Below are 25,865 nucleotides of genomic sequence, written 5' to 3'. Positions count from 1 at the left end.
AAGCCGAAGAGCCAAAGCCTTATTATTTGTCAAGGGATGAAGGGTCTTGTTGGGTTAGACCCTTTATCTTGTGACTTTTTCTTTATCATTAATAAAATTTAAGGTGCCACCTTGGGTTCCTAGATAATCCCGGGTTAAAAAAAGTACTATAATGGACGGTTCAGATTAGTAAAAGGTGGGACCAACTATGCAGGAGTAAGCTTTCAATGGGGAGTTGATCGGTCTTCTAATCCGATAATTGCCCAGGATGATTGATGTCAATACAAAAGAAAAAGAAAAAGAAAAAGAAAAAGATTTCCTTTACAAGTAATGATAAAGTGTGTCGGTTGTCCATTTCTCCAAAGTATTATCTGTGGTGACTCATTTGATAAAGTGTGTCGGTTGTCCATTTCTCCTTGTGGTACCATTTTAAATGCAAAAGAAAAGGAGCGTGGACGGCAGGATTCGAACCTGCGCGGGCAGAGCCCACATGATTTCTAGTCATGCCCGATAACCACTCCGGCACGTCCACCCACATGTGTATAATTTCAATTTTATTTTATAAGTAGGTATTTGAACTTTGAAACTTTTAACTACACCCACATTCTAAGAAGACAATTTATGTTTGGATCTATGCTAACAGCTATTTTTTTTTGTCCCACATGTGCCACATGGACATGATAATTGTCAACAGACCTAGGCAGTTAGATGGATCATTTGTATCCAAGACATGCAACGCGATCCATCGGATCTGAATCCTAAAGTCTAAAATCAAATTGGATCAAGGACTAAAGTTAGTGTATACTTTGACGGACTGTCCCATGTTCGATTATAATCTACTAGTAAAAAAACCCGTGCGATGCACGGGCCGAGAAAGAACTGTACGGACCACGTCATAGGTTGATCCAAACCGTCCATGTGATGGAACACAACATAAATAGGTTGTGCCCCAAAAATCATTTCCATAGGCCGATCCTAGCCCTCCAATCTATAGATGTTTCCATAATTCCTCTTATCTTAAATCCGATGGTCAAGATCACCCTATAGTTTTTTAATTAAAAAACCATAAAGGCGGGGGTAAGATCGAAATTATACGGCTTTAATGGGTGCCGTTGTTAAAGCATAAAGGAGGGGTAGGATTGAAATTATTTGATATAATGGGTGCCTTTGTTAAAAGCATCAAGGGGTAGGATTGAAATTTTCTCGGTGAAAAGATGCGAATGGCAACTGTTGCTAGCAAACACAAAAAAAAAGTAATAATTACAAATAAAAGATCCTCGTGCAAAGATGCGCATGTCAAATGATGGCAAATGTTGGTAGCAAAAAACAGAGTAATCATGACAAAAAAAAGTAAATAAGCTAAAGTTATAAAGTTTTCAATGACAAATTACCAATAAATGGTTACAAAGTTTTTGAATTACCAAAAAAATACGAACAACATGTAGTAATTTATGACAATTACTGAAAAAAAGTCAAACATCTCTGACATAACTATACACCGAAATATCTCTTTAAAATGGGGTATACACAGAAGCTGCATGTATATGGGGTAAATTGAGGGGACGTATGCCTTTCTATACACAGAAATACAGTGTATATCTTTCTCTTTAAGAGGAGGTATACACAGAAGCTGCATGTATATGGGGTAAGATTGAAATTAAAGAGGGAAATCAAAATTTGTTGGAGGGCTGAACCGTAAAGAATCAGACAAAAAGCAGCTGGGGGAGGAGGGGACGATGACACGCGGCAGGGGTGAACAGTAAAAAATGTATACACAGAAGCTGCATGTATATTGGGTAAGATTGAAATTAAAGAGGGAAATCAAAATTTGTTGGAGGGCTGAACCGTAAAGAATCAGACAAAAAGCAGCTGGGGGAGGAGGGGACGATGACACGCGGCAGGGGTGAACAGTAAAAAATGCTTCCGGCTTATTATAGTAGATACTAGTAAAATGGCATGCGACACTGGGCTCACATGAGAGAGAGAGAGAGAGAGAGAGAGATTTTTAATAAATTCATTCGTATTTAAGAAAAGTTAAGTGGTTGATTTATGTAGTCCTTTATCTTACGCATCTGATGTCATTTCGGCACAGGACTAGGACAGTGTGGGTCTACATTGGTCGTGATAAAACATATAGGCCTCCCCCGAATCTTAAGTCTTGATCCTTAGTATGGGCCTCGACAATGACTGTTCACCTAGTTAGGTCTTATACTACAAACTTAAGATTTAACTCTGTCCTTTTCTCCATTTGAAGGTCACAAATCTCACAGCTGATTAAATAGTAAAAGGAGAGGTGAGTTAGGGCAATTATCAAAACATGGTAGTGCAAAATATCAAAAGCCAAAAATAATTCTCAACTCAACTCAACTCAACTCAACTCAGCTAAGCCTTTGTCCCAAACTAGTTGGGGTTTGCTAATGAATCCTTTAGAAAATTTTCATGAAGGCAAATATCAATAGCCAAAAACAATTAAAATGCAAAATTCATTCTTTTGGCTACTCATCATAGTTATAAATTACGTTCCGTTCCGGCTGGAATGGACCGGAATTCTGGTCGTTCCAGCCAGTGACCGGAATTGAGAATTTCGGACGAAACAGGCGGAATGTGCTGTTTTGTCCCGAGTTCCAAAATTCCTGTTTTTTTTCATCTCTTCCTGTTTCTTCTTCTCCCTGTTTCTGCTACCTGGTTCTGCTTTTGTTTCTGCTTCCTGGTTTTATTTAAATGTAAAGTCATTTAATGATTTTACATGTAAATAAGGGAATATCCCCATTTGGATCTATTAAAAATAGTTTCAAGACTCAAATATAAAAGGATAAAAAGTCAACTTTTCAATTATAGTACAAAATGCGAAAAAATGGGTCGGGTCAAAATCCTAACTTCCAACTGATGGGGTATTTTTCTAATTTTAAAAATTATAAAACCTGTCATGTCCAAATATTATTAAATCCCAAAAGTCCGGTAAAAAAGGTCTCATAATTTGGTCTCTAAAATTTTTTCATCTTATCAGGCATTGGTCAACGCACTGGTCAACATGCCTGTTAACACAGGCATTTCAGCTGATAGTGATTTTCCTTTAAGTAAATGTTGGATCTTCAACATATTTTGTTCAATTAATTGTTTCTTCTATTTTTCTCACAATTTCTTCGAACGAAACGAACGAAACACGAAACGTTCCGTTCCGATTGCCAAAACGAAATGGCGAACGAAACATAATTTATAACTTAGCTACTCATTATTATAACTTAATTTCTCTATTCTTTCCACATTTAGCATGTAATTCTCCTCCTTAAAAGCATTAGAGAATTCTAGTTATTAATTAATTACAATTTTTTTTTTTGCACAGTCTTACCAAATTTAGCTTGCAACTAACTTCCCCCTTTAAAAGCACCAGTGTTTTAGGTATTTTAGGTATTTAGGTCATCCTAAAATATATCCTTACCTAAATTTGGACAGGTAGAGACAGTGGTGTAAAGTGGACTGACAACCCATAAAGGAAAGACACACCTAAAAACATATTATCCCTTTATATTTCTCTATTTGGCCGTTTTGATTTCTTTTACTCTCTTTCCCCATCCATTGAACCTTTATAAAAGGAGCCCACTATCCCTTTTTCCACTCACTCCTCTCATCCATTTCTCTTTTTCATAAGCTTTTGCTTTCACCCTCATGGACACAAACGTGGCCTTGTTGTCCTCTTCTCTACCCTGTGAGGTCTTCCTTTAGTGACTGATAAATTAAATTAATCAAAGCAAGAGAACAAAATCACCCCTTAAGTAGTGGCGATAAGTGTGAATCAATCAAAGAATTTTATATTAAACACTAGCCATTCGTGTACAAATCAGCATGTTTTATAATCTTAAAAATATGGTGGGATCTCTAATTTCATGATTATAAGATAGCCTACTCCATAGAGAGTGGTATCTGTGCGATTGACCTTATTTGTTCCCGCACTTTAGAGATCTGACCCATCATGTTGAGGAGGAGGAAGAAGAAGAAGAAGAAGAAGAAGATAACGATGATGGCAAAGACAGATGCCATTCTGTGATTGAAAATATGCGCTAACTAAGGCAAGTCATTTGGGCAAAGGGGAGGCAAAGCCTTTCTTCCTACTCTCTTCTTCTACCTAGTTGTCTTCATCAACTTCAAAATCTGTGTGAATGTTAGCTGGTCATCTTCATCAAAATCTTCATTTTGGAATGGTAAATGTTATTTTGTTCTAGGCAACAGCCTTAAGAGTTGTTCATGGTTCCCTAGTTCAATGAATAAACTATGTTTTTTGTGTGCTATTATTGGAAGAATGCAGAGGTGATATCAATTCCCTTGTAAAATAGGCCTTTTGGTAGTCTCCCAACATTTTGTCAAAAATCAAATCAAGAGAAATAATTACTTTTATGGTATAATAAACATGACTTTAAAAAGAGAGAGAATATAGGAAGATGGTATCTCAAGCACAAGATGAACATGACACGTGTGGTGGGGCCGTTGATCCAATGGTCATCAAAGGGAAACCAAGTAGGTCCAGGTCCTATGCCTCATGGAGATCCAACTAGAAATTGGCCAATAATACCTTAATTTAGTGTCCCTTGAACACAAATTTTCGTAACATTTTTTTTTTTTTTTCAAATAGAAAGATGCAAAAGGCGTTATTACTAACACAGATTTTCCTAACATCTTCAATATAATACAGTGAGAAGCGCCTGTATAGCATATGTTGGCCCCACATTTGATTGATCCTAACCATTCATTTGATGGTGGGCCCTAAATTGGATCTCACTTCGCCCAAATTTGCTTTGATGGAGAAATTCACCGAACATAAGTTATAAACTTTGGCTATTGAACATGGATTGTTTCCTATATGGATTCTAATTACTGCTCTTTGTTAATGTCTTTCCCATGGCCAAGAAATGATCCTAGCCCTTGATAAAACGGACACAATTTTAAGGTTTTCTCTAAGGGGTGTGCGCCTGAAGTCCAGTATTTTTTCAAAAAGTACAATGGACCCTAGAGAATGCACATTATGGAGGGTTAGGATCATCTTATGTAGCTGATTTACGGGGAACAACCTATTTATGTTGTGGCCCAACAAATAAATGGCTCAGATCATCCAAAGAAGTGGGTTCGTTGTACTTTTTTGAAAAATCGTGGACTTCAGGCGCACATAGCATATAAAATATCCTTTTATATATGCTCCCTAAAAGACACTTACTGGGCCCTTTTAACTTGATCGGATCCATTGACAACCATAATTCCGGCCAAATGCTGTGCAGACTACATTGATCAGATAATCCTAAGCTCTTGATCCATCAAGCCTCGTTTAGGGTTCCACCGAGAAAATCTAAACCACTGATTTTTGTAGTCCTCTATCTTACATATGAGGTGTCCATTCTTGATGCGACAAAGACTATATGGGTCGCTTCACGATGTTCTACAAGATCAATGGTCTTGATTTCACTTACATTCCCCTTATGCTCTACTGTAGGACCCAAAAATCACCCATTACCATTGATCTGAACCATCCACTTGATGGCCTTGATTTGGATATCCTATAGCCCCAAAACTATGCTAATCATCTAATTCCAGCCAGCAATGATAGAATGAAGGGCGCCCTTGCAAAAATCAGCCCCAAGGGACCCTTGGGGCTGATTTTTGCAAGGGCGCCCTTCATTCTATCATTCCTCAATTCTAATATCTAATAATGTGTATAGTTGAGACCATAAATCAACTATAGGACTCATTTCATATGAGAGTGGCAAAGTTTACCTCCGGCGACCAACCCACGCCAGCCCTCCTCCTTTATCCTTGCTTGGGATAGACCGTGAAAAACACAGGTGGAATTGAGACCATCAATAGCAAAAAAAATTATTGGAATCTTACCATTGCATGATTGTCTCGATTTTTAGGCCGTAGGGTATCCCACGACCCACGTTATGACTCTCAGAAGAATGGGTTGGATCAAATCAAATGTGGGACCCAATATTCTCTAATAGGCGAAATAGTGTTGAACCCTAACGTAAGGCCCCCCAGTCGGACGGCTCTGATGGATCAAAAGTGGGCCCACATATGCATTCCAAGCGGAAAAGGGACCCATTCAGGAGAGGGAGACAGGCCCCGTGACACTGGTTTTGGTACGGCAGGTGAATATTTCCCAGCCCGAGTTTCTAACCCTAGAAAACGACGGCTGACTTTAGAGGTCTTGCCTAACCCAAGCTTACCCATCAAAAAAACAGAACAAAAGAAGAAAACGACAGCTGGCAGCGAATAAAAGGCCCCCAGTGGCCCCACCCCGCACATACACCGAGGCTACGTGTGAGCAAAGAATCTCAGCTCATCCCAAATTCCCAATAAGGTAACGGTAAAGTTTTAATTATCTCAAATCTGGGCGTTAAAAGCTCGTAGAACACGTGTCGGTATCCATTTGGTGCATGATATATTATGCATGATGGGTCATAACATCAGGGATCATGCCATGGTCATGCATATCATGCTATATGGTTTTTTTCCCGCGCGATTGAGATTAGAGGCAAGGTAATAGAGAAGAAAAAAAAAAGAGAGGGTTTCTTTCGTTTTCTTTTTTCGCTCCAAAACCCTAGCTACTCTGCTCGATCGATTCGATCTTTGGAGGAGTTTTCCGGCACTGAGTTCGCCGGAATTTCTATTTTCCGGTATTTGTTGGCTGTTCTTCGACCGTGGATCTGGAAGGGGAGAGATTTGGGGGCGATCTGTTGTTTTTCTTCCTCTCGAATACAATCTCGCGTTTTTACTTTTCTTTCTGCAAAACATATATATCTGGTTTATTTCTTGAGAAAAAAACTCGTGTTTTCTTTTTCGAGTAATGTTTATAGATCGGTTAGGGTTTGAGAGAAAACGAGAAGGTTTGAATACATGAGTCCCGCTGCTATGAATATGGAGGATGTGAAGCCTGTGATTCCTTCTATCAATTCACATTTTGATGTTGCTGGATTGGAAGCTCGATTTGCAGATCTCTGCAAGGTTCTTGATTTTTCCTTATTTTTCTATTTTTTTTCATCTATATTGTCTTTTTTTCCTTGATCTGTGATTTCAGTGATCTAAATTGAGATTTGGTATCAGTTTGGATTATCACTCGATGAAAACACTTCGAAACAAGCGACGATTTTGCTCAAAGAATGCAAACATCTTCTTTTGGCAAACATGTCTGCGATTGGATGCGGAACTGTATGTGTTTTCTTAGTTTTTTATTTCCAATTCTGATTTTTTTTTCAATAATTATGTTTTATGTTTGCCTCTGTATATTTATTCTTGCAATGATTTGCTTATGGTGTTCTCTTTTTTCGCTTTTTATTTCTTGAAATTGATGTGATCTCATTATATCAGCCTGAAGAAATCGAACGGTCTTGGTTTGCGGTTGTTCTGTATTCTGTTAAGAGATTGAATGCTTCTGGAGAAGTAAAACAGGATAACGAAGATAGCGGTTTTACTTTATGCCGAATTTTGAGGGTTACGAGGCTGAAGTGAGCGTTTAGTTGATATGATCGTGTTTTTTATATGAAGAGGATTCTTAATTTATCAAACAAATTGTTTTGTTTTATGAATTTTGATTAGTTTTTCTAACTCTTTTTGCAGTGTTGTGGATTTTTTCAAGGAGATGCCTCAGTTTTTCCTCAAGGCAGGTCATGTTTTGAGGAACCTGTATGGTTCAGACTGGGAGAAGAGACTTGAGGTATTGCCACACGGAGCGAAGATTTTTGTGTTTTCTTTCTACACTTCTGTCCTGTTACTAATTGCTATGTGTTTTTTGTTTTGAATTAGGCAAAGGAATTACAAGCGAATTTTGTTCACTTGAGTCTTCTAAGCAAGTAAAATTCCTTCCAATTGACCTTTTCTTTATTTGGTGCTTCTTAGAGCACTTCATGCCTGTTTTGGTAACTAATTGTTTTATGATTGATATCACTGCAGTAAGATTTAGTGCTTCACATTTGTCTGTCCTGAATTTTTAGTGCTGGCATCATTTCTTTTAGAATATAGTTGGTGTGGGCATTATGTGAGAATATGTTGGCTTCATTTACTTTCGGACTATGATTTGTCCGACACTTTGAATTTATTGCCGACACACGTGTTGTGTCCGCACTTCATGCCTGTTTTGGCTGACACTTTGTCCGACACGACACCCATGTCCGCACGTGTCGACACTCCTTTAGACACTTTTAAATGTAATGCTAGAAGTGTCAATAACTTTACACGTATGTACGTGTATGAGTGTGCTACTATTTCTATATTTTTAGGGGTTGCCATGTTAGATACATAATATCCGTGTCAAAACTCAGCACATGAATCTGTATATCCACAAATCATGATTATATGTACTTCCTATTTTAGCCGTGTCCCATTTTCTAAATTTGGGAGTTTGCTGTGTCCGACACTCCGTGTCCGTGTCCACAAATCATAGCTTTCGGACAATGGTTTGTGCCTTTTTTTCCAAGGTTCTTGCACAAGCTCTTTTCACCAAGTCTTGATTTTTTAGGAAATTAGGCTTAAGAATGCCCATATACATGGGAGAGGGGAGTGTGTGATTGTGGTGGGGTGTGGGGGTTAGAGGAAAGGTTTATCCAATTTTCTTTTCTTTTCTTTTAGGTAGATGATCCCAAGAAAATTCATTATTCTCTTGGGACTTAATAATATGTGTGAAGCAGTGTTGCATGGATCCAGATTAGTGTGTTAGGACCCGACACGGATTCAAGGTGTCGGATTCGGCAAACCCCCAAAAGTAGGATTCGTGCATTCAATAATAAATAAAAATTTAAATATATGAGAAAAGCGTTTTTGTGCTGCAGTGCAGGGGCTTAACTGCAATTTAGTGGTTTATAAAGCCTCCCATTGGTTCCTTTCTTGTGGACCCGCTATATGTTTCAAAGGGGGACCGAGGTACAAGCTGTGTCAAGTTTTTATTTAGAGAGTCGAAGGAGAAGGGGGAAAGGGGTTGACATTCGAGGGTGGAGTGTCGGGGCGTTGGGGTTTTTATTAAGAGGTACAGGTTGTGCTTTTATAGTAGAACTTAAGAAGAAAATGTGTTTAAAGGAAGAAATATACATGACTCGCATTTTAAAAGGGACATTGACGTGTTGGATTTGCCCAAAAGAATAGAATTCGTGTAGGGTACGGCTACGACAAGAATCTGAATCTATCCCATGCAAACCCATGTTCGAAGCGTGTGTCCAAAAGTATTGACACGGATTCGGCATAGCGTGGGTGGTTTTTGTGTGGGTGGGTGGGATGGGGTGGGGTGGGGGGGGGGGGGGGGGGAGCCAATAATCCATGCAACACAGGTATGGAGTAGTTCTAGAGTCTAGAACAAGTGCATGGAGTCAGTAATAGACTCTAAGAACTTCTAAGCTATGAAGCATGGGTACGGGGTGCGGGTACAGGGTGCGGGTACGACACGACACGGGTACGTGATTTGCCAAAAAAACCGAGTGCGGGTACGTTCGGGTACGCCGAATATAATAATATATTTTAATATTTTATTATATATTTATAAAAATTAAAAAAATAATAATTGTAGAGCAATCAAATAACAATAACATCACCAAAATGGAAAATTCTAATATTACTCTTCATTTCATAAGTGATTAAGTTTCATATTTCATAACATGAGGCATCAATACATCATTCATTAGAAAAAAAAGTCTGTGACCAGTGTTGACCAGTGCCTGACAAGATGAATAATTTTTAGAGACCAAATTATGAGATTTTTTTTACCGGACTTTTGGGATTTAATAATGTTTGGACAAAATAGATTTTATGAATTTTTAAAATTTGAAAAATACCCCACCGTTTGGAAGTTAAGAAAGTTAAAATTTTGACCCGACCCTTTTTCTTTGAATTTTGTACTAGAACTGGAGAGTTGACTTTTTTTCCTTCTAGATTTGGGTGTTGAAACTATTTTTAATAAATCCAAAAGGGGGGTATTCCGTTATTTACATGTAAATCTTAAGTAAATGGACAATGACATTTACTTAAATGGTTTACATATAAATACCGAGTACAGGAAAGTAGAGAGAAGTACAGGAGAGGAAAGAGAAGCAGCAGGAAGAAGCAGGACGTGTCGGGTACGCGTGGTGCGCACCTGACACGCACCCAACCACCAAAACTGGTTTTTTTTTTAAAAAAAAATGGGGTACGTACCCGGGGCGTACCCGGACGTATCCTCACCCCATATGTGTCGGGTGCGGGTGCGGGAGCCCCGGGAGAGTACCCGTGCTTCCTAGCTTCTAAGCCATATCTTAGCCGTTTGCAACTATCAGTCTGATAAAATAATTTGTATAAAATGGATTGGATAAATAAATTCCTTTTTAAGCACATTCGACTCTCCCTCTCTCTTTCAAAACTAAGTGCCGGAAATGCACTATAAATAAGATTGGGATTTGCTAAGGTCCATCGCAAAAGGCTTTTCGCGGCTGGTCTGTTGCACGTCAGACCAGCCACCTCGTGAATGGAGACAAAAGCTGTTGTCTTCATTACCGAGGTGGCTGGTCTGATGTGCTACAGACCAGCCGCGAAAACCCTTTTGCGATGGACGCTAGCAATTCCCAATAAAATTAGTACTGTACAGAATCTGAAACAAATAAATGATGACCACCCCCTTTTTGTGTGCAGAGTACCCCTCTTTTTAGTGTGTGTATCCACACGACTTAATACACACTAAGTCATTTTTAGTGAGTGTTACTTGTCCTTGGCTTGTAATTTTCATCATTAGTAATCTATAGTCATCTTTTAAAAAAAAAATTTTTAGTGAGTGTGAAGAACCATGTCATTAAATAAATACTTCCACCAAAACATCAGGCAATTCGTACGAGAAGAAAGTCAAGAAACATGTAATGTATCCATGGTAACTCACCATGTTATAAAAAACTTTGCATTCATAAATCATCCAAGCACGATCTGTTTCTGAGCTAACAGCACTTCCAATCAACCCTTTGCTTATTTACCTCTAATGTGTCATGATGGTAACTCACCATGTTGTAAAAAACTTTGCATTCATAAATCATCCAAGCACGATCTGTTTCTGAGCTAACAGCACTTCCAATCAACCCATTGCTTATTTACCTCTAATGTGTCATGAATATTCATCCAGCGTGCACTTGGCAATAGTGGTATAATTCATGAGCCACTCTTCAAATTAGCTTGTGAGAATAGAGAACAAACTATATCAAAACAAAAATTAAGATACCATCCAGATGTCGATTCCAGTTTTGTTGAAGTATGTTCTACATTGCCTTTTGATGTTATAAGATTACATATATTATGGCCTCTTGACATTGCTTGTTACAACTTAACAACTTTATTTTTGGATTGTATTTGCTTGATACTCTTGCTCATCTTCTTTGTTAAATCATTTCTAAAATGAAAACCAAGCTAATATTATTTTGCAATTATCTTATGATACCTAGGTTCTACAAACATGCATACCAGGAGTTCTTTCTGACAGCTGATGTAAATGATGATAAACATCCAGCTCTTGCCAGCAGCACTAGCTATGTATCTGATCATCATCGCTTTGGGTGGTTGCTGTTCTTGGCACTACGTATCCATGCATTCAGCCGTTTCAAGGATCTGGTCACCTGTACGAATGGACTAGTTTCAATATTGGTCAGTTGAATGCCACTTAGCCCTCATTGTTGCTAAAAAATGTTTTTTACTGCCGATCAAGAAAAAAACAGAAGAAAAATCATCTGCCACATTTTAACCAGCAGTAGTACTAAAACTTGAATGGCAACTTACATTTGAGATACAACTAATGTGTTGCAAAATTTATGCAGGCCATTTTGATTCTTCATGTTCCTGCCCACTTAAGGAATTTCTCTCTCTGTGATTCCCCACTCTTTGGTAATTATTCCCCAAATCGTGCATGCGCATCTTGTGTCTCTCTTTATCTTTTTTTGATAATCTCATTGTGTCTTTGACATTCCCAACTCATGATGATTTATCTTGATTCAGTTAGGAAATGCAACAAAGATGTGGACCTTATAGCGTCTCTTTGCAAAATTTATCATACCTCCGAAGATGAATTGAGAAGAACAATGGAGAAAGCTAATAATTTAATAGTGGATATTTTGAAGAAGAAGCCTTGCCCTGCTTCAGAATGTAAAACTGGAAACCTAAACAACATTACCACAGGTTAATTTGATTGTTTATATTATTGTAATTCTGACTATCTTGTAAACATTTATTAGTGCTTATTTTATTCTTCTTCGAACTACTTAAAAACCTCATCTGTTTTGTGAGTGCAGATGGGTTGACTTATTTTGAAGGTCTAATGGAAGGGGAATCTTTATCATCAAGTTTACTTATTCTAGAAAATGATTATGATGATGCAATTCATAATAAGGGTGAACTAGATGAACGTGTGTTTGTTAATGGGGAAGACAGTTTACTTGGTACTGGAAGCTTATCTGGAGGTTCCATGAACATCTGTGCCACCAAGGTATGTTTCTACCGAAGGCCCAATCATGTGAGCCGTGCCTATCAAAATTCAGTAGCTAAATAATTATCTCTAATTATCATTCAAAAAAAAAAAAAAAAAACAATTGTCTCTAATCTGTCATGGTTGTAATCTGATTTCTGCAGAGGAAGTTTGATGCAATAGCCTCCCCGGCAAAGACGATAACAAGTCGACTGTCTCCCCCGTGTTCTCCTTCCACGAAACCTGCAAATGGTAGTTTTGCAGGTTTTAACTTGAAGATGGCACCAACACCAGTAAGCACAGCAATGACGACTGCCAAGTGGCTCCGTACTTTCATTTCTCCACTTCCTTCAAAGCCTTCAGCAGATTTGAGGAGCTATCTTTCATCATGCGACAGGGCTGTGACTGGGGATGTTACACGTAGGGCCAACATTATATTGGAGGCCATCTTCCCTAGTAGTTCTCATGGAGAGCGATGTGTTGGTGGAACTCTACAGTGTGCAAACCTAATGGATAGCATATGGGCAGAACAGAGAAGGATGGAGGCTCTGAAGTTGTACTATAGGGTCTTAGAGGCAATGTGCAGGGCAGAATTGCCCATATTGCAGGATGGTAACTTGACCCCATTATTAACCAATGAGAGGTTTCATAGGTGCATGCTTGCTTGTTCGGCTGAACTGGTTTTGGCTACTCACAAAACAGTCACTATGTTGTTTCCTGCTGTTTTGGAGAGGACCGGGATAACAGCTTTTGATTTGAGCAAGGTGATAGAAAGCTTTGTCAGACACGAAGAAACTCTTCCAAGAGAGTTGAAACGACATCTAAACTCTTTGGAGGAGCGGCTTTTAGAGAGTATGGCATGGGAAAGGGGCTCTTCGATGTACAATTGTTTGATTGTTGCAAGACCAGCCCTTGCCGCTGAAATAAACCGTCTGGGTTTATTAGCAGAACCAATGCCCTCACTGGATGCGATTGCAATGCAGCATAATGTTTCCAGTGGAGGATTGCCTCCTCTGCCTCCCTTGCTAAAGCATGACATATCACCAGGTGACTCTTTTTTTCTCTGTCGAGGTTGTGGGGTTCTGTTTGAAGTGTGTACACATGTATATCTTGGAGTATTTTTTTTTCACATGGATCTTTACTAAACCAACCTGATCTTCATGTTTTTTGTTAGTCTCAAATACTTCTATTCATTTAAAGTCTTTAGAAAATTGATTCAGTGGCACTTGTAGTTGTATATGCGAGGAAGCCATCATTGAAGACACGGAATACCAATGCGTGTTTTTTTTTGCATGCTACAGAAAAAATTGAAGTGTAAAATTTCTCAAAGTGCACAATTTGCCTATTTATTTAGTTTTGATCTAGATGCTTTTTTTAACCTTTATTCTTATTGCTGCACAGATGTCTTTTGGGTTGGTGTGTAAGCACTCTCTGGAGGAGCGCATATGAAAATTAACACAAATGTTTAAAAATCAGAGCTAATCATTATTTTGTCTGACCAGAACCATTTCTGGTCTAACCATGTCAGTCAAGAACTCATTTGACTCACTTGAGTCAGTAAAAAATTTGTTGGACCAATCATTAACTCGTGCAGCTTAACCCAGTTTTATCTTAGGCAAGTTGTTAGATTGAATTTGAGTTTTGAAACATTTGATTCCGAACCTTACCGCATTCTGGAAAATTAAAAGATAAATGCAACTTATGCATGCTTTTTCTTGTATATGATGGTGGAAACTTCACCAAAAAGTGATTTTAATTAAATCGATTTTTCTACTCTCTTTAGTGCTGACGGCGATGAACAACTTGCACATTGGTTTCTATTAAGATGTGATCAAATTAATTTATTTTGGTGCATTTAAATCCATGGACTGATTCTGCAGATCGGAATGGAGATCCCAGATCCCCAAAGAGAGTATATGGTGATTGTAGGAGTGTATTGGTAGAGCGTAATTCCTTTACATCACCGGTGAAGGATCGTCTACTCCCTTTTAGCAGTCTCAAATCAAAGTTACCACCCCCCTTGCAGTCAGCTTTTGCGAGGTAATGATGCCCAAATATATTCAGATTGCCAAAGGTATCCATCCACACATCATTATATCATTAGTAGTTCATCTTGAGATTTTTTGTATTCAATGTTTCATTTGCAGCCCAACCCGACCAAACCCGGCAGGAGGAGGGGAAACATGCGCTGAGACAGGAATTCATGTTTTCTTCAGTAAGGTACATAGGCTCATAATAGTCTTCTTACCGAACCTTTGCTTTTGGTCTGATATTGGTGATCTTCATAGGTGGGAAGTTAATAGCCCTAGCCTAATTGCTAATAGGGGCAGACATGGTTCGGTTCGGTTCAGTTCTGGGGTATACCCAGAACCGAACCAATACCAGTCGGTTCCCAAAACTGGGAACTAGAACCGAACCATAACTGAACTTGATCGGTTCGGTTCTAGGTTTACCCAACTATTTTTTTTCCATTTTTTTGCTGAATTACTTGTTTAAGGAACCGAACCAGAACCAAAATCTAACCAGAACCGGAACCATGCTAGTTATGCACTGATGCTCTATACAAGAATATGTAGACATTTAAGTATGAACGGCTAGGATTGATCCCTTGAAGAAATGATATAAGGCAGCAGACCCTTCTTTCATTATCTATACTCTTCCAGACGGTTCGGTTCTCAAGTCAAAAGAAAAATTGTAAAAATTTAAAACTCAGTCTCTTAAAAGGTTCGGTTCGAAGACCCAAACCCAGAACCGAACCGGGAACAAAATGGTTCCCAATTTTGGGAACCGGAACTGAACCACCAAATCCTAGAACCGAACCGAACCTAACCGAACGGCATAGGCCGGTTCGGTTCGGTTCTTCAGGTTGAACCGGAACCATGTCCACCCCTAATTGCTAATCTTCTCAGACCATTGTGCACAGCGGTTGATTTAGTGGCACTGCCTTAACTCCATCTTGCAATAGTGGTTCTCACCTTTTGCATATCTAAGTCTTGTGAACTTCCGTTTATTTCATAGATTCTGAAGTTAGCTGCTATCAGAATTAAGGGCTTGTGTGAGAGGCTGCAACTATCACAGCAAGTCTTGGAGAAGGTTTATAGTCTCATACAACAAATCCTTAGTCACCGGACCGCTCTTTTCTTCAATCGACATATTGACCAGCTTATTCTTTGTAGCTTCTACGGGGTTGCAAAGGTCTGTTTCTAACACTTCTCAAATGTTTTTTTTTTTTTGAATGATTTCTCAAATTTATGCCTTGTACATGTTCAGACTTTAATGAGGTTATAATATTACTTGCAGATTTCTCAACTAAGCTTGACCTTTAAGGAAATTATTTACAACTACAGAAAACAACCACAGTGTAAACCTCAAGTGTTTCGCAGTGTCTTTGTTGATTGGCCATCTACAAGCCGCAACGGGGTATTTTTCTTGGCTTTTCTCTTTTAGCTTAGCTTTGGTAGGAGAGTCTAAGCTGGTGTGCTTTTGTGTGTTTTTTTAAAAATGGAGTCTAAGCTGGTGTGCTTTGGAAACAGAAAACAGGGCAGGAGCATGTTGATATTATTACATTTTACAATGATATATTTATTCCGGCTGTGAAACCTCTGCTGGTGGAGCTTGGACCTGCTGGCACTACTCTTAGAACTAACGGCGTTCCTGAAGATAGCAACAATGCAGATGGTATGCTCTGTCTCCCTTTCAGTGTACTGTACCTGTTATTCTCCTCACTTTTAAGCTTGTTACCAAGAAATCATTGGTTTTTTGTTTTTTTATTTAATTTACCTAGAAATCATTGGTTGACATACTTCTATTGTGCTAAATAGGTCAATGTCCTGGCTCACCTCGTCTGGCTCCATTTCCAAGTCTCCCTGATATGTCTCCCAAGAAAGTTTCTGCAGCACATAATGTCTATGTCTCTCCACTACGGTCATCAAAGGTACATGCTCCTGCTTAGTTATTGGCTACCCCATTGCAGTTTTTACTATGCTTGAAAGAACAGAAAAGAGCTTTTGCCAACCGTCTGTAGGAACCAGATCTGTTGTGAACTTTTAGTTCCTTTTCTCTCAAGAAGATAGCATTATATTACTGTGTGTACTTCTTTATTGTCCAAATTATCTGATCATTTATTTGAGATTCTTTAGTCACCAATCACCATTATTGCTATCTCACTTTCGGCCGTGTATCAGTATTACCTGGATATGGTAACTCTCCGAAATTGGATCTAAATGCAATTGGAACCTATTTTATATCTGCATGTTTAGAGTTTAGTAGCTCCCCTGTTTTCTGCCAGCCTTTATGTATTTTTTCTTGTACATTGTCAAAGTATGTGCTGAATTTTGTGACTAGTGCTTGGCCATGTCGCCGGGGGTGGGGTGCATGCGTGGGTGCATGCTCTTTGGGAACTGTAATTACCTTTGACGGCTGTTTAAATAATATATAAGAGAAGATGGGCTGGTGCAATTATCAAAATATGTTAGTGCGGCTAGTGCCTCATATCTGGACAAAAATGACTCATAAGTATTTGCTTCTAAAATGGGGGATGGGAGTTTTAGTCTACTCTTATCTGTTGGTAGTATTCTTTGTTTCTTCTTCCTTCCTCTCCTCTATGCCACGAAACCGATCACCACCTCCTCCATGTACCTCCATCAGTGGCCAGATGGATCTCTGGTTGAATCTTTGCTTATCGTTGCAGCCATCACCGGTGCCATCGACTATTGCCATTCTTCCCCTTTTAGCAGCCACCGTCACTACTTCCCTCTGGCAGTCTCTTTAAAAGGGTCTAAACCCTAGTTTATACAGGACTTTCTGGACAATTAATCAAAATTATGTCTTTCCATTATCCGTTGTAATAACATGGTTTTATTTTTCAACCATGAAAATAGGGTGATGGAGAGCAAAGACTGATGGGTATATCAGGGCTTGTAATAATTTAACGGTTTGGCACAAAATGCGTAATCTGTGATTCGGTTGTGGGGCTGTGTCTTTGCTTCCCTATTTTGTAAGGGCTTTTGTCCTTTTGTTTATATTTATGCGATACTTATTTGAAAAAAAAAGAAAGTTTTCTTGTTTTGATATAATAAAAACAAGATAAATCAAAATCCTATATGCGAATCCACCTAAAGAGAGAAGAAAACCAAATCAAAATCAAAATCCCACTTGGATTTCACTCAAATCCAAATCCAGATGTCATAAAGGCTTGCCAGACGCCGAATTTGGATTTAGAAATCCAAATTCACCTCCAAATCCAAATCCAAGGGGTATCCAAACGGGCCCCTATAGAATTTGATAGAGCTGTGGGCTCAATGATATTAAAGGAATGTAACCAATTGTTTCTTAAATCAGTTTCTTTCCAAGCTCATCGGATCAGGTTTTCTAGATTTCCTTCGTTTTTGGTTTGTAACCATATGTCACAAACTGAATTTAAACTGAATAATAATATTTAGATTTTACAAAAAAAGAGGGAAGGATATTATTTCATTGGCTGTCTTGAAGACCATTCTTTGGAAAACCATTAGAAAAAACACATCTACCTGTCTCTAGTTTTCATTAGTTCGGCATAGTCAATTAGTTGCTCGGTGGGGCAAAATTACTCTTCTTATCTTCTGCAAGTTGTGGTCGTCATTCCTTTTTGAAAAGAAAAAGGTCCAAATTGATGGGAGTTTTCTACAAGAGAAATGAACGGGCAGAGACGGAGTTCGTAGGAGTTTGTCTTGACTTCTCATTAACATGTTCTATATTTGCTAGGATATTTTGCTACGACATAGGATACACCAATTTATTTTATTTTGCAAATACATATGTTTGATATGTTGCAAATATATATGGTTTTTTGGTACGTTGCAAATACATATTTAATGGGGTGTAATTTATAAGCCTCAATACCTAAAGGCAATAGTTGAATTCTTTAAGTTCAGAGTTCTTCATTACTTGCCTCCCAACCTTTCTCTGTATTTAAGGATTAGGATTTGCAGGTCTCCAAAATCCGTAACAGCACAATCTGCATGTGCTTAAACAGTGAGAGGCCTATCAAACTATTAGTTTGATTTGCATTCTCCTGTTATTTGGCTCATTTTGTTACAAAATCAATGCTAAGTTACACTGATACTCATTTTGTTACAACTGTTTTTTTTTGTTAAATTGGGTGGACAGATGGATTCTTTGATCTCACACAGCTCCAAGAGTTACTATGCTTGTGTTGGTGAGAGCACTCATGCTTACCAGAGCCCTTCCAAAGACCTCACTGCCATTAACAACCGCTTGAACAGGTACACGCTACATTCTAACAATTTGAAGCCAATATTATTTGGTAGAGACAATGCTGACACCCCTCTTTTCTCATTTCTCTCCCACAATTTCAGCAATAGGAAAATCTGTGGCAAACTAAACTTTGATGATGTTGGTCTGGTGAGCGATTCTCTCGTGGCAGGAAGCCTTTACCCTCAAAATATTACGACTCAGTCTTCTGCTTCCACTGCCTTAAACACGCCGTTGAAATGTGAGCAATCTGATCCATAAGCCTTCGTGGTACCCTTGTATTTTAAGCTTACTTCTCTCTGTTATCTTTTAGTTGCTAATGTATACATGCGTTTATTGCAATGGGGTTTGTGTATGAGCAGTAAGTTAGTAGAAGTAGTGAATTCTGCTGCCAATGCCCCCCAATGTTGTGTATATTTGTCATGTCAGTTCTAACTAACCTAATTTAATAAATTGTTTTCCATTTCTTGCGGCTGTTGGGTTATCTTTCTCTATCTGAATTTCAAGGAAATTGTGTTTCTTCTTCGATTTCAATGCTCTTCTCTGTACTAAAAACTGTGGTTATTGAATTCTGTTGTATATATTTGAGCAGATTTAACCTTTTGTGAAATAAGGTTCAGCAACTGATGAAAGCATTTTATGGGTGTCACTGCATTATTGATTCTTTATTGTTTTTGAGAAATGACAGCCTACTTAGGGAAGGCTAATCTCTTGATAAGGAAAGGCTAATATTTTTTCATCTTGTGGGTGACGATCTGGACCATCGATCTAGTCGCCACTATGAGACAGGATTGTTTGCCTATTCACATGCCAAACAGTGATCCTTTCTGCTTGATTCTCCTCCCCACATAGCATTAATGACACCAAAATTTTCCAGCGAAACTGGTATTAGTGTTGGGTTTTTTGCCGAAGAAAACCCACTTTAATTACGAAGCAAATAAATATGTGGATAAAAGAAACCAAATAATCAAGAGGGCAATCACACGAGAACACAAAGATTTACATGGAAAACCCTCCAACAAAAAGGGAAAAACCACGGGGCGAATCCCACGAAATATCCACTAATCAAAATAAGTAATACAATGTCTTTTTCTCAAGTTTTCACCTGAAACTTGAGTTAATACAAGAAATAAGAAAGATAAAGGGTTACTTGTTGCAAACAACAAAATCTACTTTCTCACAAAAAATTACTCACTTCGATCTTCAAGTCGAAGAAATCCCTAAATCCTCACGAAGTCTCCCGCAACGAGAGGATTCAACGGCGTGGTGAAAATCTCCAAGAAGAATACTCTAAATCCTTGGCTTTGATCCCGCACAAAACCCCCAATAGAGCCACTAAGAAAAAACCCTAGTTTTCTTTCACTTCTTACCCCATGTCTCTTTTTCTCTAACTATTTTCACTATGCGTTTTCACGCTTTTCCGTTTTTTCACCACCGTGCACAGCCCACTATTTTGGGTTTTTTTCCAAAACGGCAACTCTTGGCCTTATTCTTTCTCAGCCACATACCCACGTCACCTTTTTTTTTTTTGTTTCTAATCGGAACTCTTATTTCCTTTTATAATAAGGAAACCCAATTCGTTTCCTAACTTAAATGGGTGAGAGATGTGGGCCCACACATGGGGCTGGACCCTACAACTATAAGCACCCGTTTGAGCAAACGGTCAGGATCATTTCTTTGTCCCATATGGTCTTGTGGTGCCTTACAAGATCAATGGTTCTGTTGGGTCTCACCAGATGAACGGTCTGGGTCATGTAACGTGCTACATGTAGCCTAGAGATGCTGATACGTTTACTCCCAACACTTGATAATTTTTTCCTTGCCAATCCATAAGCATTCTTACAAAGAGACTGTACAGGGAATGTTTTCAATGATGTGATGCCTCTACTGTACAAGATGGGCCCCCTGCCATGTCAAGTCCCTATCAGCGGATGATTTTGCCCTGGTGGGGCTCACTTGTACTTCTACCATCTATTAATTTTCCTTGAAAAAATTATGTACTTCTATCATATAAGAACTAGGTAAAGAACTCTTTCAGGGTTTCTCCAAGCCATTGATGGATTCCACATCCCTATCTTTTGGGTTGGGATTTTAATTTTTAACTCAGCATTGAATTTAGACCCACTGGGCCTACTTCTGGTGATCCATCAGATCAACGATCATAAAAATTAGGTGATAAATGAGGTGTATCTTTGTACTAGTCAATCCATCTAACTAAAGATCCAAACCGTTCATCTGCTGGGACCCGCTATGGAAGACGAGTCTTTGAATAAAACATCCCATGTCAAACAATCCACTTTCAAATCAGGGGCTAGAAAATAGAAAGGCAATCGAAAAATCAGAGATTTGGGAAATATGTACCGCACATCCATAGTAGATAATCGGTTTGGATTATCATAGGTGGGCCCAACTTGAATTTTTAATTGCTGATTTGTTTCCTAAGAAAAACACAGTAAGAGGTTCACTGATTGGACAATCCTGACCATTCAAATTAATAGCTTTTGCCGCATAATCCAACGGTTTCAAAGATACAATCGGGACCCATTTGTGGGACCCACCTGTTCGATTGATACCATTTATCTAAAGCCTTACAGACGTTAATTCTTTGTTTCTCACCGTCCATTTAACGGCCACATAATTGGAGAGTTAGAATCATCAACGGGGACCCGCTCAGGAAGACAAGTCATGAATAAACACAAATCCCACATGCCAAACAATCCTGAACTTTAAATGGGCGGCTAGAAAATTCTCCAGAAATCAGAGGGTTAGGATTGACCTAAGAGATTTGCAAAGCATGGCCTGCCAATCTATAGCGGATGAGTGGTTTGGATTATTAGATTGGGGTAGGCCCCAGTTGATTTAACACGCTTACACGGTGGAATACTTTCTTTTCTTTGAAAACTTTCCTAATAAACAAAGGTATGCAAGGATACTGTTTATATAACTACGGGTTTCATTATGATATGTCTCTTCGGTGAAATAGGGGCTGTAAATGCTGGAAAAGGGGATGAAAAAATCATTTCCATAATAGAGCAATATATGCACTCCATTGGAACATATCTCCTCTTTTTTACTTGCTACCAATGCACCAAATAAGTACATAGAGAATTTGGATTTTCTGAGCAATCAAATTGCTCTCTATCTCAACGAGAAGAAGTAGAACAGAGAAAGCTTTATTCCTTCTCTTATGGGTTCAGTCAAATAGCACACATAAAACACAATAAAAACCAAATAATGTTACAAACTTACAGACGACATGCTATGATAATTGATGCCAATTTACAGGACCCAACTCCTAAACATAATCAATCTCCTATCAAGGAAGCTTTACAAGTGAGCCTATAATTCACATTGCCAAGTTTTGCATGATCTGATCATGGATTTCCGGCATTGACGACGAACGGAACGAGCCGCCTGTAGTCCCTTCTCCTCCCGAGCGCACACTTATCAAGCACCCTCCCAAGAATCAAACGTGTATTTTGTAACGCCACCTCTCTTTGTGACAGCCCCCCTTCGGTAACACTCCCCCCCTGCATGGCTAATGCCGCCGAGCCTGTCCCAAACCCTGACCCAACTGCGTACTGCAATGGCCCACTTCTGGCCTTAAATGAGCTCTGAGAAGAAAGTACATTCAATGATACCTTCTCTTCGTTCGAACCAAGCCCGTTCTCGAATGACCCTGGTTCGTGTGAATGACCCCCGGTCAAACTACTACAACTCTGCAAGAGGGCTTCCAGCACACTCAAAGCCTCCCAACACAATGTGCTCTCCAGAAGCTGGGATACAACTGCGTACAAATGAGGACTCTGGGCAGTGTCCATGGGTGTATGCTCGAGAAGCGCCTTGAGCATGAGTAGGATTGCACGTTGGTATTCGACCGGCCCTTTCTCTAACAGCCGTAGCAAGTGCCCAAATGCCAGAGCTGAGTGCTTTGGGAACCACTCGGCGCACAATAATGGTGATATACTAGCAAGGAGGTTGTCAATGCTCGTGATTTCAGCTCGAGAGTAAGCTAGAAACACATCTGCGAGTTCATCTAAGGATTTAGCTCGGCACCATAGAGAGATATTGGCTGCGACAGAGCACGCCTTTTGGTACTGATGTTGAAGTGGCGAAGCTGAGCCGAGCACCGAGTCATTGCTGAGTTGCAACCCGAGCCAGGGCAGCAAACCCGTAATGTGCATTAGGAGCCGTGTCTCTGAGTCGCCGAATATGGAGTCGCACGAGTGGACAGTGATCCGAGAGAGAACCTCAATGGAGGAACCATGGCTCACAGTTGACATCAGCCCTTTAAGCACGAGAGGCTGCACACCCTCAAAAGCTGGAACCTTGCCACTCTCTGGTGGTGGCTCGCCGGTCCTTGATTCCATTCGCCGCAACTCTGCTGCCTCATAGCCACCGGAGTCTAACTCATCACGAGGCATGCTTGATAAAAGCACATTTTCGGTTGTTCTATCACGGAAAGATAATCGATCGATAACACGGGCAAAGAGCTCGAGCACCTGGCAATACACGTGCACGAAATCCGTGTGCATCATAGCAACACACCCCCAGAAGAGCTGTGGGTAAAGTATCACCTTCTCCGGTTCCATGTTCTCCACCATCACTTGTAATGTCATTAGAATCTCCATGGCAAAGCCAAGGATGGCCGGTACAGGATTCCCCAGGCACCTGTGGAGGCAACGGAGGAGAGAAACACATGTGTCGCTAGTGACGGTTGGACGCAGTGCACGATAAATCTGATGGGAGCGGCACGCAAGGTGCCTGGATGTACACTCCATCGCCCACTTGAGCGCCTCAATACCCCATGTCTCACGCAGGTCCCCTTGAAAGAAAATAGCATCAACCATGCTCAACACAAGTGCCGACAAAAGTGCGGCGCTAGGGAGTTCAGTCCTCATAAGGGTGGGGTCCTCATTCTCCCACATCATGCTCCCCCTCTTTGACTGCACGTACTTGATCAAGCTTACAACTTGTTGCTTGTTCTCCCCATCACTATTCTCTACCTCATAAAGCTCCAAGTGACGACCCGCAAGCGAATATAAGAGATTAACAAGCAGATGTTGACAGTGCTCAAGTACAATATCTTCAGAACTATCCATGGACACGAATGTGACGTGAAAGAGGAGAGGCAAGTGGCCCCGAAAATCCTCATCGTTCTCATAAGCAATCTCTGCTAGTAGAATCAATGCTATGTCGGCACGAGACAGTGAGTGCTGGTGGTGTCCGGACAAAGCCGATGAGAGCTCACCCGCATTGACCCCATGCAATCCGATGACAGAATGCAGCCCATCCTCGCCAGAGTTGGGTGTGTCAATGAGATAATCTCCGCTGTCCCGCGAAACGTGGCGACTCCGCAGGCTCCCGGTCGAGCTGCGGACCCCCATCAACGGCCCTGACATGTTCATCATTGCCGGAATGAGCTGTCCTGACCGGCCAGTGGCAGTCACAGGGATGTTCACCTCCGGAGGCATTGGAGTCAATGGACCTGAGATGCTCCGACCCGTCACAGCTGAAGTCCGCCAACTTAGGCTCCCACTTGTGCTCCTAAGTGGACCGTCAAGAGACCCTCGTACGAGTAATGGTGACATGTGAGGTTGGCTATCAGCAACAGCTGCGAGTTGAGCTGCTGTGGGCCCTTGAGAGAACTCCAAAATGAAATTTCCACCAACATCGTTTTTGCTTGTGCTGGGCCTAACAGGCTCTATACTTTCCTCCAGCATCCTCTGAGACAATTCATACACCAAGTGATCAATGGTACGCTGTGGACATATACGTGCAAGATATAAACTCACACGTTTGGCGACTGAAAAGTAAGTAGCAAATGCTCCACTAATTTCTGCCGAGGCATTTGAATCACAATCTTCGATTCCTTTAGTAATCAAAAAGTCGAGAACCGGAATAATATTTTTGGGCTTGCTAGCAATGGTGCTCCAGAGCTTCTCAATTTCATCAGGGAACTGATCCCCGTGTCGCCACGTCACATAGTAAAGGCTTTTCAATAACCTCTCACTCCATCCTGAATCCCAGAGGCTCGAGAAGTTGAGGTTTTCAATCCATGGAGCCATACATGTTAAGACTTGATGTTGTGCGATTATATCGACAGCATCAAGTTGCCGTTGCATGATTTCCTCACAGAGGAGCTCACTCATCTCAGGGTGGTCTTTAGCAAGTTTGGAGGACAGTTTATATTGGAACTGTTGGTAGGAATCGGGGAGGTTGCCGACAACGGCAGCTCGATAGCGGCCCGCGCCCTCGACGCCCTCCTCAGCCCACTCGCGGACAGAGAGTGTTTCAAGCATTTGGAGAGCATCATCACGAATTTGTCTTGAAAGATCTACCACCTTGTAGAGGATCAAACTCAGGAGTCTCTGGATTTCACATTTTGGGATCTCTTGGCGCATGTAGACTTCAGCCAGCACACTGAAGTAGCCCTCAGCTATGGAAGCGTCCGAATAGTAACACTGCGAGGAAATGAAAGAATAATTAGTCCTTCCAAATGATAATATAAACATGATTAAGAATCAAAGCTTGCTTAACACTCATTTTACCCCTCATGCAAGCGACCCAGTCATATAGGCTTGTGATTTTTGGAGCCAAATCTAATAGGGCAGCAGCCATATGAGGGGGCTGCATGAGGGATAAAATGATTGTCTTTCTCTATGTTTTCTACACTCCCAGAAAATTGCAACCCTTCCATACATGCCAGAGTGACGTTACGCCCATCTTCAAGGTCAAATTTGTATGTCAGGTTCGTCTAAAAATGAGAATGATTTTTGATGACATTTTTCTAAAAAGAAATTTTGACAAAAATGTTTCAGCTAGATATAACACAAAAATTTAAAAAGATAGCGGATAATACGGTATGTTTCTACTTTTAAAAACCAGGACAACAGCTTTAAAAGTCAACAGGTTCACCACCGTAATTCCATGAGTATCTTCATCGTTTTAAAGACACTATTGCCGATTTCAAGAATTTATAGTCATTTTGCCCAAAAGCAGGGAAGCTTCTAACTGTATGATGTGATTTCACCAAATTACTAGTAAAAAGTTCATGAGGAAATGAATCTTTTTTGTTTTCATTGTTTATCTGCTCATTAGTTTGCAATTCAAACTCCCCAACACCTCCAGTTTGACTAAATAAAAATAAAATCATCTAACATTAGCACAGCGGGCCCCGGCCCCAACAATAAGG

General features: G+C 40.0%; 2 protein-coding genes and 1 non-coding gene across 5 annotated transcripts in view; 1 reads left to right on the top strand and 2 right to left on the bottom strand.

The window, feature by feature from the left end:
• Nucleotides 1–429: 429 nt before the first annotated feature.
• Nucleotides 430–511, bottom strand: TRNAS-AGA (transfer RNA serine (anticodon AGA)). The gene has a single exon. It is a non-coding gene; the product is annotated as a tRNA-Ser (tRNA).
• A 5,953-nt stretch (nt 512–6,464) lies between these two features.
• LOC143860893 (retinoblastoma-related protein-like) lies at nt 6,465–19,144 on the top strand. The gene is made up of 18 exons (XM_077371741.1): nt 6,465–6,969; nt 7,069–7,173; nt 7,333–7,469; nt 7,582–7,678; nt 7,768–7,814; nt 11,406–11,604; nt 11,775–11,841; nt 11,953–12,132; nt 12,246–12,439; nt 12,583–13,465; nt 14,299–14,458; nt 14,566–14,638; nt 15,437–15,613; nt 15,719–15,838; nt 15,952–16,096; nt 16,240–16,352; nt 18,566–18,681; nt 18,775–19,144. Exons 1-18 carry the CDS (start codon nt 6,862–6,864, stop codon nt 18,929–18,931), a joined length of 3,078 nt encoding a protein of 1,025 aa, XP_077227856.1. The 5' UTR covers nt 6,465–6,861; the 3' UTR covers nt 18,932–19,144.
• A 2,679-nt stretch (nt 19,145–21,823) lies between these two features.
• Nucleotides 21,824–25,865, bottom strand: part of LOC143862083 (ARM repeat superfamily protein) — a 32,623-nt gene continuing 28,581 nt past the window's right edge. For all 3 annotated transcript variants that reach the window (XM_077373080.1, XM_077373081.1, XM_077373082.1), the window contains one exon: nt 21,824–25,134. In XM_077373080.1, coding sequence (XP_077229195.1) covers nt 22,045–25,134 — 3,090 coding nt within the window. In that variant the 3' untranslated portion in view covers nt 21,824–22,044. The remainder of the gene's footprint in view (nt 25,135–25,865) is intronic.

The sequence above is a fragment of the Tasmannia lanceolata genome, unplaced genomic scaffold, assembly GCF_043159265.1.
Source record: "Tasmannia lanceolata isolate RefF3 unplaced genomic scaffold, GAP_Taslan_0.1 ptg000037l, whole genome shotgun sequence".
NCBI lineage: Eukaryota > Viridiplantae > Streptophyta > Magnoliopsida > Canellales > Winteraceae > Tasmannia > Tasmannia lanceolata.
The sequence above is the reverse complement of the archived record's forward strand: the minus strand, read 5'-3'. Positions and strand labels throughout refer to the sequence as shown.